The 12873-nt window shown below is 38.4% G+C and overlaps 1 protein-coding gene across 13 annotated transcripts in view; it reads left to right on the top strand.

Annotated features, from left to right (window-relative positions):
* Nucleotides 1–12873, top strand: part of LOC104140158 (peptidyl-glycine alpha-amidating monooxygenase) — a 150005-nt gene that overhangs the window by 131449 nt on the left and 5683 nt on the right. For all 13 annotated transcript variants that reach the window (XM_068924343.1, XM_068924345.1, XM_068924348.1 and 10 more), the window contains 6 exons: nucleotides 3724–3840; nucleotides 4362–4434; nucleotides 4972–5179; nucleotides 5840–6040; nucleotides 8634–8752; nucleotides 11799–11898. In XM_068924343.1, the coding sequence (XP_068780444.1) occupies nucleotides 3724–3840; nucleotides 4362–4434; nucleotides 4972–5179; nucleotides 5840–6040; nucleotides 8634–8752; nucleotides 11799–11898 (818 nt within the window). The remainder of the gene's footprint in view (nucleotides 1–3723; nucleotides 3841–4361; nucleotides 4435–4971; nucleotides 5180–5839; nucleotides 6041–8633; nucleotides 8753–11798; nucleotides 11899–12873) is intronic.

Raw genomic sequence — 12873 nt, 5'->3', positions numbered from 1 at the left:
ATTTACGTCTCCTGTGCATTGTATCAGCAATCTCTCTAGCCCAAGTGTATACAAATATAGACTGTACAATTTTGAAAGGGTGACGCATATTGCAACTTGTATTACTTAGGCTTCAGATAAAAGCTAATATTGATTTGGTTCTTCTCATCCTCCTACGCTTGAACATAAATGATATTTTTTGTGTCATTGAAGAAAGAATCGAATCAAAAATGTTTCACAATAGACTGGCAGTTGTGCTCGTTTCTCACTTCTAAAATGTGTGTTTTCAGTCTGGCAATTGAGATACACCTACAGCCCAGAGTACAAAATTGGAATTTGAGACCAAGCAGCGTGTGGAGAACCTATAGAGTTTAAAAACAAGCAAAAAGCACGCACACACACACGCATGCACAAAAAAGAAAAAAAACAACCCTTCTAAACAATTGGAGTGCATTTATTTGTAAATTATTTCTGCCATATGTAATGCAGGCTGACCCTGTGTAAGATGCACAGCTGAAACTATTAGGAGTGGGAGGGAAGCAGGCAGAGGGAGGAGACTTGTTCTGGGGAGAGAAGTCAGTGACAGAAAGCAAGATCAAGAAAATAATTTTATTTAAATGAAAGCATAATCTGTTCAAGAAGCTTCTTTCTCTTGATGTTTAGTTATTCTGAGTACTGTCAGGAATGTCATTGTTACTTTACTATAACTGTATGGATGGATTTGGCACGTGTTGATCTGTACGTCAGCTCTGTGTTGAAGCTTGCCGTATTTACCATCATGCAGTGACTGGAGCTGGAGGAAAGTGAAACTGTCTGACCTTGAAAATACGATCTGAAGCATTCAGACTCGGATATGTAGCCAAGATGGAGAAGGAGCTGTTGTTATCTGAAGTAAATGTTGGTTATGTGCCTTCCGTGAAGATATCTATATGTGAAATCCTGATTCCCCTCAGACAGGTTTCATTCCACAAGTCTTACCTTGCCCTGCCCTTGTGGAGCTAGTGCTGGGAAGACCTTTTGAATCAGATAAGCTAAAATTTCTGTAGGCCATTTATATAGAGTATTTTGACTTTAGAACAGCGTATTTGGTAAACATGACTGTGCTTAAGCCGTGTTGCTCATCTTCCAGATCTTGAGGCATCCTTTTGTGCGCTCATTCAGCGAACCTTCCCTTTTTATTTTCAGCTATGTCATGGGTCGATGAAATAGGCTAGAGACCCTTTCATGGGTTGTGCCGAAGAGGAAGGAGCCCATCTGTTCATACTGTTCAGGAAAAAGGAATAAGTAAAAAGGTTATTTGAGGGTGATGGTTGTGTTTGGTTGGAGGAAGGACAGGAAGACACCAGCCTTGTAAGCTAATGTTTATTACTAGCTTGCAAATACATAATTAATTGAGTATATAATATTCCTTAGCAAATCATAAATGTGATGAGTCTAGCCCCAAGGCCCAGAATTTTTCCCTGTTTCAATGCTTCATCAGCAAAGTATAGAAATAAGTAAACAAATTATCTATGCTATTAGACACTGCAGAAATGTTGCTAATGCATTATTAATACATGCTGTAAAAGCTGGATCCTTATTCAACTAAATGTAGCTGAGTGAATGGTCTGTGCTATTTTATAATGCAGCTTTAGTCTGCTGTAGAACACAAAAACAGTTATACAGTGTCAGGCCTGTAATACAGTAGCAGCTTTTCCAGGGCTTTAACATTCCTCCTGTGAATGATTTAAAAAAAAAAAAAAATTCCTTTTAAATGAGTCCTGTTCTTTTACCACACGTTCTCCTCAGTTACAGAACAGCCTTTTGTGCTGTATGCAGCGCATGCTATTCAAAATGGAAAAATTACAACTATTCAGCCAGCTGAGCAATGAATTAGTTGAAAGCTCTTCTGGATTTTGCGATGAAAAAAGTATATTATTTATGCAATCTATAAAAGACATAATAAAGAATATAAACTGCATTCCTGAAAGTCTGCTATTGCATTTTTAACAAGCAGTGGCTAGACAGGATAATTTAGGCTGAGCCCTGTGCCGCAACAATGATGGATATCAATCAAGAACAGAGCTCAGAGTTGTGCTTTCCAGGGTTATGAGATCAGGTGGTCTGTCTAAATTTAATATGTCGCCCATAAAGGTTTTGCGTTGCGGTGAGCAACCAGCTGAGAAGGGTTTAAAAAAAAAAAAAAAAGAAAAGAGAGAATTATACTGAGGTTTGAAATGAGAAGTAGTAACATATGCAGCATATTTTAGATGTGCTTTGATTTTTTCAAACTGCAAAACCTTTTAGAAAATCATGCCGAGAGCAGAACAATATGACATGTAGCAGGGAGCTGGTCAGCTTTTATTTACTTTTTTTAAAACTAGCAGTAGCCTGCATGGTTTGTATCCTCCTTTATCAGTTGAAACAGAGGAACATTGTTTACATTGGAAATTGGCCACAGTCCCTTGAAAGGAGAGAGCGATTGTTACTCTGTAGCACGCTACTTTTAAGAAAGTAAAAAATACTTTGTCCTCCTGGACAAGGTAATTTTGCAGAGAGAAGAAAAATGAAAGACCTCTCCCCTGACTCCATTCAAAACTCGCCAGCCTTCCTTTGCCAAAAATGCCACGCAGTCTCGTGTTTATACAGAAGGCACTCCGTTCCCAGAAAAGCTAGGTGGTAGTAAACAGGGAAAATGCTTCAAACATGGACAGGACTGTTGTTAAGAGCCAAGATCATATATAAGGAAAGATGACGACGTTTTAAAGCTGTCTAGCTAGTCACTTCTCCAAAGAGATACAATCTTGTTTTCTGGGGGGTTTGTGCAGTACCTCTCAGTCAGTAAGATTCTGTTCTGTGATTAGCTGTGCTGATTAGTAATAATATGTAGCTTGCACAGAGCTTGAAGCTAGAAAGGATGAATTTTCTCTGTTTTATCTTATGTGACTCCATTAGTGTGGGATAGACTAAAACATTTTAGCAAAGCTAAATCAGGTGTGCAAAAGCACATCATGCTGCTGTGGAAAGCAGAAAATCATCTACAAGTTGGAAGAAAATTCTTGGCCCCAAGTCGAGTGCTTTGCAGACATACCTAAAGTTACAGAATTAGCTAAGCGTCTTAGGAAATTCTCTACTGCTGCCAGACATTAGTATAGCCTGTCCAGTGCGGGTTCTCCAGTTGTGGCCATCCACTCGAGAACAAGTCCTTAAGAGTATTAGACCCCTGGATCCCTGTCACTTACTGAAACTGAGCATGGAAATGGGAGGGGAGAGGGAGGTTAATAAAGCTGTTTAAAACCAAGAGAACTTGACATAGATGATTACTCTCAATAGTGATAAAGAATGAAACAGCCACCATGATCAAATAAGCAATTTAACATCAGTAGGCCAATGTGAGCCAGCCCTGCGTCTCCTTATAAGATGATGACAGGTCCTCCTTTACGTCAGAAGTCATAACCTCAATAGGAAGATTTGACATCGAAAACTAGAACGCTTACATGATCATACAAAGGTATAATAAGGTTTATTTTAAAAATACAACCCAAAGACCACACATGCATGGGCACATGTGCGTACTCACACACACACACACTCACACTCACACACACACACACACACTCTCTCTCTCTCTCTGTCTCTGTCTCTCTCTCTCTCTGTCTCTGTCTCTCTGTCTCTGGAATTAGTCTACAAAACTTGGGTATAAGCCAAGTATGTAGTTCATTCATGGAACATGCTAACGCTTTGTACACAAATATTTTTGTGTAGCTCTTTTGACAGCAAATTTGTTTATCAACAACGAGGAGTTGGACCAATTGAACAGAACACAATTCTGGTGCTGAATCCAAGTAATGCTCAACTGCTTCATTCCATGGGCAAAAATCTGTAAGTTATTTTTGCTGTTATTACTAGAGCTGTTAACGTACATATGTGTATCTTACCCTGGAGAGTCCCAAACCCTTTCTTACGTGTAGGTTGCATTATTTACATTACAGCTAGTGTAGGTTACATTAGCTTACTCAGTCAGGCAAAAAAAACCCAATCAACATCTAACTAATAAAACTCATTTGGCATCCTTACCACCTCTACTTTCTAGCAATTCATATAGTTTTATCTACTAGCCAGATTAACAGAAACGCAGAGCTGACGAGTGTTGTATGTTGTCCTTAAAGATACCAAATGTTAGCCCCAGTGAGGTACCAGAGATCGAGGAAATTTCCGAGCTAAGACTCTCGTTGAGAAAATTATATTTTGTAGAGGTATTGTCCTCATGAAATGCTGAGGGTTGTTAGTGTGTAGAGCGTTTGGTGATCTATAGATAAAAAGTGAAATCTGGAAAATCCTCCTTTAAATCACTCTTCCTGAAACAGGTTTTTAACTTGATCCCTCTATATTTGTGTTTGCAGATTTTATTTACCACATGGTTTGAGCATAGACAAAAATGGTAACTACTGGGTCACTGATGTAGCACTCCATCAGGTATGTTTTTGAAGCTTCAATGCCAAGACCTTAAAACTTAGGCCAAAAATAATTTTTACATTTTGCCAGAGATTTGGTATCAGTTGTTTAGCTAGGGCTTTTAAGATGCGCATTAAGAATTTGTCGGAACAAATCGATCCTTATGGCCCTAGTGGAATATACTTGTGTGGAGTAACTTGTTATGTGGACGTAGTATACGGAAATAAAAGTTGCTCTCTTAAAACAATGACTCCTCTGTAAAAGCACAGCTTAGTGTGCTACAGCTGGGCTTGTCAGTTCTTGTATTCTCATACCCTGAATGTGAAGCTAAGCCGTTTACTGTAATAGCAGGAAATTTTTATTTTATGCAGAAACTTCCCAGAATTGGCACTATTACGAAGCTGATAATAGATTTCGTAGTCAATATATTAAGGTCATTTTCGGAATATAAATTTATTTTATACAAAATAATAGATACATTTTCCAGAAACAGTCATCCCTCTTGTATATCATCTTCCATAATTGAAACATCTTATCTTTTCCCATTGACTAAAAAAGGTTTTCAAATTGGGAGCAGATGATAAAGAACCATTACTGATCTTAGGAACGGCTCTGCAACCGGGCAGTGACAAAAATCACTTCTGTCAACCAACTGATGTGGCTGTGGATCCAATCACTGGCAGTATTTATGTATCCGATGGCTACTGTAACAGTCGAATTGTTCAGTTCTCTCCAAACGGGTTGTACATCAAGCAGTGGGGAGAAGGTACAGTTAGAGCTCTTGATATTTAACTGATACTGCTGTGTCATGAACCCGTGTTATCATGAACCATGAGATTGTTGATGATAGCATTACTCTTATTTGTATCTGTTACAGTAATATCTTCAAGGCCCTGACTGAATTTTGGCCTTGTCTCTGCGCGCAGATTCTCTCAGTTCTGATTAACGATAGACGTAGTGGGTATTTTTAAACAGTTTGTTGGCATGCCTTCAGCACGAGTCTTGGCACGTCCTAGTTTATTAATGAAAGTTTTGACTTTCAGAAAAACTTTTGGTTTTTTTAAAATTGGATAAAATAGTGTAAGATTAACTATTTTTAAGGCTTGTGCCATGATGGTGTCCATGTAAAACTGTATGAATAATTACATTTCTGCCTGACTCAAACTTATGTATGAGGCATTATGCTACCCCAAGGATTTATAGAGAAATAACTAAATGATAAATTCAGATTTTACAAAGGCAGTGTGGAAGGCTACCATAGTTTACCTAAATGAAAAAAACTGCTACTGAGGAAAAAAGCAAACCAAGCGAGTTTACTCTTTTCTCACAGTGGAGAAGTTGCACTATGTGGAACGTTGCTATTTCTACTCAGAGATGATAGTTTCGGTGTGTACCTTAACACAAATCTGGATGTTTTGTATTACAGAGACTTCGTTAGACAGAGCCAGACCTGGGCAGTTCCATATCCCTCACAGCTTAGCCCTGGTCCCCGACTTCAGTCAGCTGTGCGTTGCCGACAGGGAAAATGGTCGAATCCAGTGCTTTACGTTAGAGACTGGGGAGTTTGTAAGAGAGATCAAGCACAAATCGTTTGGAAGAGAGTTGTTTGCAGTTTCCTATGTTCCAGGTAATTGCTTTCCACGTTCTTCAGCTTCCTAGTACTTGTTTAATGACAGTATATCACAATATACAATGTTAGTCCATTAGGAGTACTATCACGTACCTTACACAAGATGCATACTCTCTTTCAGAGGTGTGCTGATGTAAAGGAAAATTTTAGAACTATCCTATTTTGGAGGGGGGGGGCGGGGAAAGCTTAGCATATAACATCACTCCTGAGAAATGATTAATTAGACTGCATAAATGTGATGTCAACAAGTAGATGATTCTGTTTGCTTCTTAGTGATTGCACAGTCAAATAATTAGTCAATAATAATGTTTTAAGATATTCATTTCAAGCTCCATTAAAGAGAGCAAAATAAAAGGCTTCCAAACCATCAAAGGTATTGAGCTTCTGAAAAGAAAACATTTGAAAGCAAACAGTTTTTTAAAAGCTGTATTTTTTACTGTCAAAACCTGACTAAGAATTACTGTATTAAGTTATTAGGTTAGACTTTTAATACTAAGATGAGGTGTATTTCATGAACTAGACCATGACTCAGGAATGTCAGGGTCCTGACTTTGTGATCGATATCAAGTTTTAATATCAAGATTATCTCTGTTGCAGCTGTCAAGAATGTAAGAAATGCCATACTGGGTCATGCAGTTTTGATACCTGCAGCCCAGTATTCTGTCTCCAACAGAGGCAGCAAGAGATGGGCTCTAGGGAGAGTGCCTGGCTGCATTTTGTGATCTGTTCCTCCCCAAGCATCCACACCATTTTGTCACGGAGTTGTTAGGAAGTACCTCCCTGCCTGTTCTTCCTAGTATCTTTTTATAGACCCATTGTCTATCAGTTTGTCTAATCCTTTTTTGAACTGGCTTATGCTATTTGCTGCCTTGACCACCTGCAGCAACAGACTCCAGAATTTCACTAACCGCTGTACCAAAAAGTGTTTATTTTAAAGTTACCTCCTTGTTTCCTTGAGTGCCTTTCAGTCCTGGTATTGTGGGATTTGGTGAATAACAGTTCCACATTCCTTGTATCTGCTGCCTCTCCTTCAGCCTTCTTAGTGTCTCCTCACAAGTTAGTTAATTATTCCAGCCTTTTAATCATTGTAGTTGCCTTTCTCTTATACCATCTTTAACTTCAGTATGTCCTTCTTGAGATGCAGAGAGCAAAAGAGCACTCAGAAATGAAGATGTGGGCATGTTTTTACATAGCAGCAAGACTATCTCCTCCACTCTCAATTATCTTCCTGATGATGGCCAACATTTTGTTGGAATTTTGGGTGTTGCTGCGTGTGGAGCCAAAGATTTTGGCGACCTTTCAGTGATGACTCCAAGGTCTCTCTCCTGGGTGGTAACTGCCAATTCCAAGTTAAACATCACACAGGCGCAATCCAGATTATTTTCCCCCAGAGGCATTACCTTTATCTTCACTGAAGCTCTTCTGCCACCTTTTTTCCAACTCACTTTTATAAAGTCTTTCTGGACCTTCTTGCTATCATTGAGGCTTTTAAGTATTCCACAGAGTTCAGTATCTTCCACAGACTGGGAGACTTCACTGTGCGTCTGTTCCTGTGGTCACTGATGAAGACTATTGAAAAAAATTTTTCTGACCTTGATCCCTGAAGAGGCCCCACTGTTAGGACTTTATCCTGAAAAATGACCATTAAGCTCTGTCCTTTGCTTCCCATTCATTAATGGATCTTTTGTCCAACCCTGTGACCCTGTCCTCTCAGAGTTGAGGCAGAATTTTCCTTTAGAGAACCTATACTGACTTGTTCCCAACAGACCATGTTTACCCTGCGCTCAGGAATCTTATTCTTCACTATGGACTCTACCATCTTACTGGGGATGGAAGCTGGAATCATTGGTCTGTAGCTCACAGGCACTGTTTTGAGCCCTTTCTGTAGACAAGAATTCCTTTGGCAGTCTGCTGGTATTCTGGAATAGTGGCTGTTTGCAGTACTGGGTTACTCGGCTTGCCCCAAGCTCTGTAATTTCACATTTGCGTTCCTTCAGGACCAAGGGAATGCCATTCAGTCGTGGTGAAATACTGACCTCTGACTTGTCTAATACTTTCTAAACTGAGCTGGCTCCTCTGACCTCTCTGCTATGAAAAAAATTTGTTGAGTGGCAGAATCTCCCCAACATCTTCAACAATAAAAAATGACACAGAGATTGAGCTTCTCTGTTGTAGCCTCATCATGCTTGAGTGTCCCTTTCGCACCTTTTCCTCGTGTGGTCCCGCTGATTTGCTAGTTGACTTATTGCTTTTGAAGCATTTAAAGAACTTATAATTTTTAGCTCAAGCATGCTTACCCAAGCATTCTTCAGATCTTTTTTTTTTTTTTTGATCCTTTTACATTCCTGTTTCTGTTTGACCAATTTGTAAAACACTGACTTCTTTGTTCTTCTCATTTTGGTAAGCTTCCCGTTTCTTAAATGCCACAGTTACATCTAGGACCTCCTACTGTGCTTAGGTTTCTACTGAGTTACCTCTGGTGTGCTCACTGTCTTGCTCAGACAGCTGTTTTCATCTATACTGTTACAGTTGATCTCAAGTGTAGTTTGCAGTGTATGGGTTGTTAAAGTAAATGTGAATGTTGTTGCAGGTGGCCTCCTCTTTGCAGTTAATGGGATGCCTTATCCTGGAGAGGCAGAACCAGTGCAAGGATTTGTGATGAACTTTTCTACCGGAGAAATAATTGATACTTTCAGTCCTGTTAGAAAGGTAGAGTATTACGTAGACTGCCTGGTGCATATAATTAAGAATATGAGAATGCTGGTAACATCCTACTTCTCCACCTTTTGTAAGATGGTAGGAAATGAGGACTCTCAGGAAATGAGATGTTTCAGAATGTATTGTACAGTATGCAAAAGGAATTCTTTCTAAGATGAACCTGATAAAGACCCTAGAACTTAGGGCCTTATGTTCCATGTGCTACACATTTGAAAATTACACCACTCTCAAGACATCCTTCAGCTAGGATAAGTCTAATTTATTGTTGAGGGACAGTCCTTAAAAGCTTAATTTAAGAGAAGGATGAAGGTCTGAACGTAATCTTATATTTAGATGCTAGTAGCATGTCAAAAAAGAAAAAGAGTATATTCCTGAGCAGAGATGAAATTGAACAGTATGGCTACATCCCTTCTTTGCAGAATGTTAGTGTGGAAGTTAAGGCTAAACTTCATTCACACAGTATTGCTCAAAAGTAAGTATAAGTTACATTTACTATTAAAAAAATAATTTAAGTACCCATAAATTGTGTTAAGACTGAAGAATGAATGTTAGGCATCCCATTCTGGGTAGCATGTATACTCTGCTGTTCGCAGTCCAGCTTTAAGCCACTCCACAGAAGGATGTTTCTAACTACTGTAAGTTGCTGTATTGCATACAAACTCCAGCGGAAACTAAATGTATGAGCTTGAAACCAAGATTCGTGGTTCTATATAAACTCATAAAAGAAAATTTTGCATAGCATTTAATAGTTCTTCTGAGGGTTTGTTTCTAATGTTTTGCAACAAAGTGTTCATTTATAATTACCAAAATATTTTTTATCATTTTGAGAATCAGTGGGGATTAGATATTCTTAAGTGTTTGCACACAATTATAGATATTTGTAGGAAAAACTGCTTGTAAGCTTGAGTTTTGAGTCTGTAAAGTAAACTAGGTGCATAGTCTTCATAAGTATGGTGATCTAATATCACTCTTGAACCCAGGAATATCTTCAGAGAATGCATAAATGAAAACACTCCATGTTCAAACTTTTTTTTGTATTCTTACAAAACGTTATATACACAAGTGAAGTGTTCACTTATTTTCTCTTGAGTGCGAAAAGAGCTTAGCTGTTTCAGTTTTTCAGAATTGTTCTCAGTGGAACTCTCTGGTTTATTCTTGTTTTGAAAGGGTGACTACATTGAACTTATAGTTAGTGTTTATTTTCTGTACTGCTGCATCACTTGCATCCCATTTGGTCCATGAAGAACTTCTCACATATAGAAATACCTGTTTGGGTTGGGGGAGGGGGAGGAGAGAGAGGGGTGTATTGGAGGGGTTCAGTAACTAACAACTCATTGTGATAATGCTGTGATAAACGATATAGTGTTTGATTCTGAGATCTGAAGTAGATCACGTATTAGAACTTGCAAGGATAAGTTAGTTCACCTTATTTAGGCCTCTAGTTTACTTATTAACAGGAACAATTCTTAATATGGCAGTCCTGCTTAACAAGAAACTAGCTCTAGATTGAGTTAAGGTCTGCTGTTGTAAGTCAGAGCATCCTTCAGTCATCTGTAAAATAAGTTATGTACTTAGAAGTGGTAGGGAACTTGCTTTGGGGAAGAATGTTAATTCCTACATCTAGATTAATATAGAAGATCTTCAGGAAAGGTATTACGGCCAGAACAACACATGCTTCTTCTATAAAGGCACCCCCTTCATAGATGGGTTTCTTATTCCAGGTTCCTTGGTTTCTCAGTGCCAGGAAAGCGAAGCTCTCTTCACCTTTGGCCCTTTTTTTACTATGCTGGGGAGCAGAAGTAGTAGCTGGGAAGAGATGTTTCTTCAGAACAAAGGGAGATATTTTTCAGTTCTTCTCTGCAGTAAACTAATTTTAAATTGCAGCACAAGTAGGAGTTACCTTGGAATTTACTCAGCAAACAGTTTATTCTCATGGAAGCGCCTCATTTAATTAGTTGTAGATACCAAGGTTCAGGGCAAGAAATGAATTTGAAGCATAAAGCCAAGCAGAAGAGCCCAGTTTGCGAAAACTAAAGGCTAGGTGGCCAAATTTATTAGTATCTTGGACTCCCTTTGTTTTCTCACCTCTTATTTTAGCTTCTTCTCTCCAACTGATTAGTACCTGTGCCACAAACTTGTTGCTTTTGTGGTTATAACTAAGAGGCTATTAATAATGTAATGCTGTAAGTTACTGTTTCTTAATAAAAATCTTTTATGTATTCTAGTATTTCTCATCTATTGTGTACAATTTGTCCTACGAAAAGTCTCATATATCGTCGCTAGTAAATTATGGGATTTCATTGATTAAACTCCTAGCTTGCAAAATAAGATCTTCTGTTCACGTACTCAGTGTGAAACATTTGTAAGCAATGACACATTGCCACCGAATGCCAGCGTGTTGCTTTGGAAAAAGGAACACGTTAGCTCAGACTTTTGCTAGAGTTAATAGCGAGTGAGTGATCTCATACTAATGCTTACAGCTGCTATACTGATGGCATGTTTGTATGCTGCCTCTGGGAAATTGATGCTTAAGAACGTTAACTGATTTTTGCCTAAAAGTTTAAAAAAAAAAAAAAAAAAAAAACTTGTCATTTTACAGTAGGCCTAGCCATGTGTGCTTACCAAAAAAGTCCCCCTTTAGCAAGTTACATTTCTATAAAATATAAATACTTAATCTACATAGTATTAATCTGTTCACCACCATAGCTTGTATCTGTGTATGCAGTATGCATCTCTATTAGCAATTTTAGCTTTTAAATTGAGTATTTCAAGGGATAAAATTGCAAGAATATAAATATGAATTATTTAGCATTAATAGACCTAAAAATCTCCATGTTGTCCCTAGAGAAGGCAAACAGACGCAATAGATATGAAATTCCTTTCCCTTCACTCATTTTAGGCCTTCACACCAGGATCTCGTATGGTTTCCAGTCTAAAGAGCTGTCCCACGTTCAGGGTTAAGCAGACCTTTTTATTATCTGTTTGATTGTGAACCTGTAGACTCTTACCAGTAATCTGTGACTGTTTATCTTCACAGACCTTTGAGATGCCACATGATGTTGTTGCTTCGGAAGATAAAACAGTATTTGTTGGAGATGTTCACGCCAGAACAGTGTGGAAGTTCACATCCACAGAAAGTATGTTCTTCTTGCTCTTAAGTGTCACAATTTCGCCTTTTATAGCTTCAGATAAGTAAACGCTGTAAAGAACCTGGTGGCTTAATGATAATTTTAGTATCCTGAGTTCTGCCGTAAGTTGCCTGTTACGGCTCAGTTTTCCTTAAAAGACCATTCTTTACATTCCTGTGTGCTCTGTCAAGAAGAGTCCTAGGCACATAAACCGATTTGTCACAGAAGGAGGAATCAAAATGCGCTTCCTTCACCCTGTCTCTTATCATGTCACTAGTACATGTTTAAACAAAAGCATAACTCTTTAGCCTTTTAATTATTTACATGTATCATTTGCTGACAAGCCCACCCTTTCCTTAGGGATTGTCATACAGGAAAATCTCAGAGGCTGAAATAAAGACACAAGTCCACAGAAATAAATATTCATCTCATTGCGAGTATTTACTGTTAGAAAATGAATCCAGTATAATTTGAAGTCCTATTCCTGGTAATTGGAAATACTTCCCAGTTTAATCTAGTAATCCCCCAACCAAGCAGCTTGACTTCAGGGAGAAGAACCTGATTAGTCAGACCTCAACTTGGTAGGATTCAGAGAGGGGTTAGACCTTTCATAGGCATAACAATGTAATCCACTGTTAAGTTACATAGCATGGAAAAAAAAAAAACATCAGAAAGATAAAGCCTCAGGCTGCTGAGCATTAGTCAACCAGTTGAACAGTCTGCTGTTATAAATGAATTTCTGGCAACGCTAGTTATTCCATATTTGTCTGTTCATAATTCATAGATTTTGCTTTGAGGCATCTGGTTGTTTCCTTAATAAAGGAAACTGGACCAGTAAGCTCTAAGTCGGTCTGGATGTGGCTGTTTCTGCATATAGTAATGTGAAGAAGAACGCTTCTAGGCTTTTATTCAAAGACATATGAGAACAGAAAAATACTTGATTCACTCACCACTTACAGGTTAGACGAGAAGTCTCGTGTATTA

Source organism: Struthio camelus, chromosome W (assembly GCF_040807025.1).
Source record: "Struthio camelus isolate bStrCam1 chromosome W, bStrCam1.hap1, whole genome shotgun sequence".
In the NCBI taxonomy this organism is placed as follows: domain Eukaryota; kingdom Metazoa; phylum Chordata; class Aves; order Struthioniformes; family Struthionidae; genus Struthio; species Struthio camelus.
Note: the sequence above shows the minus strand (reverse complement) of the source record. Positions and strands in the feature narration are given on the sequence as shown.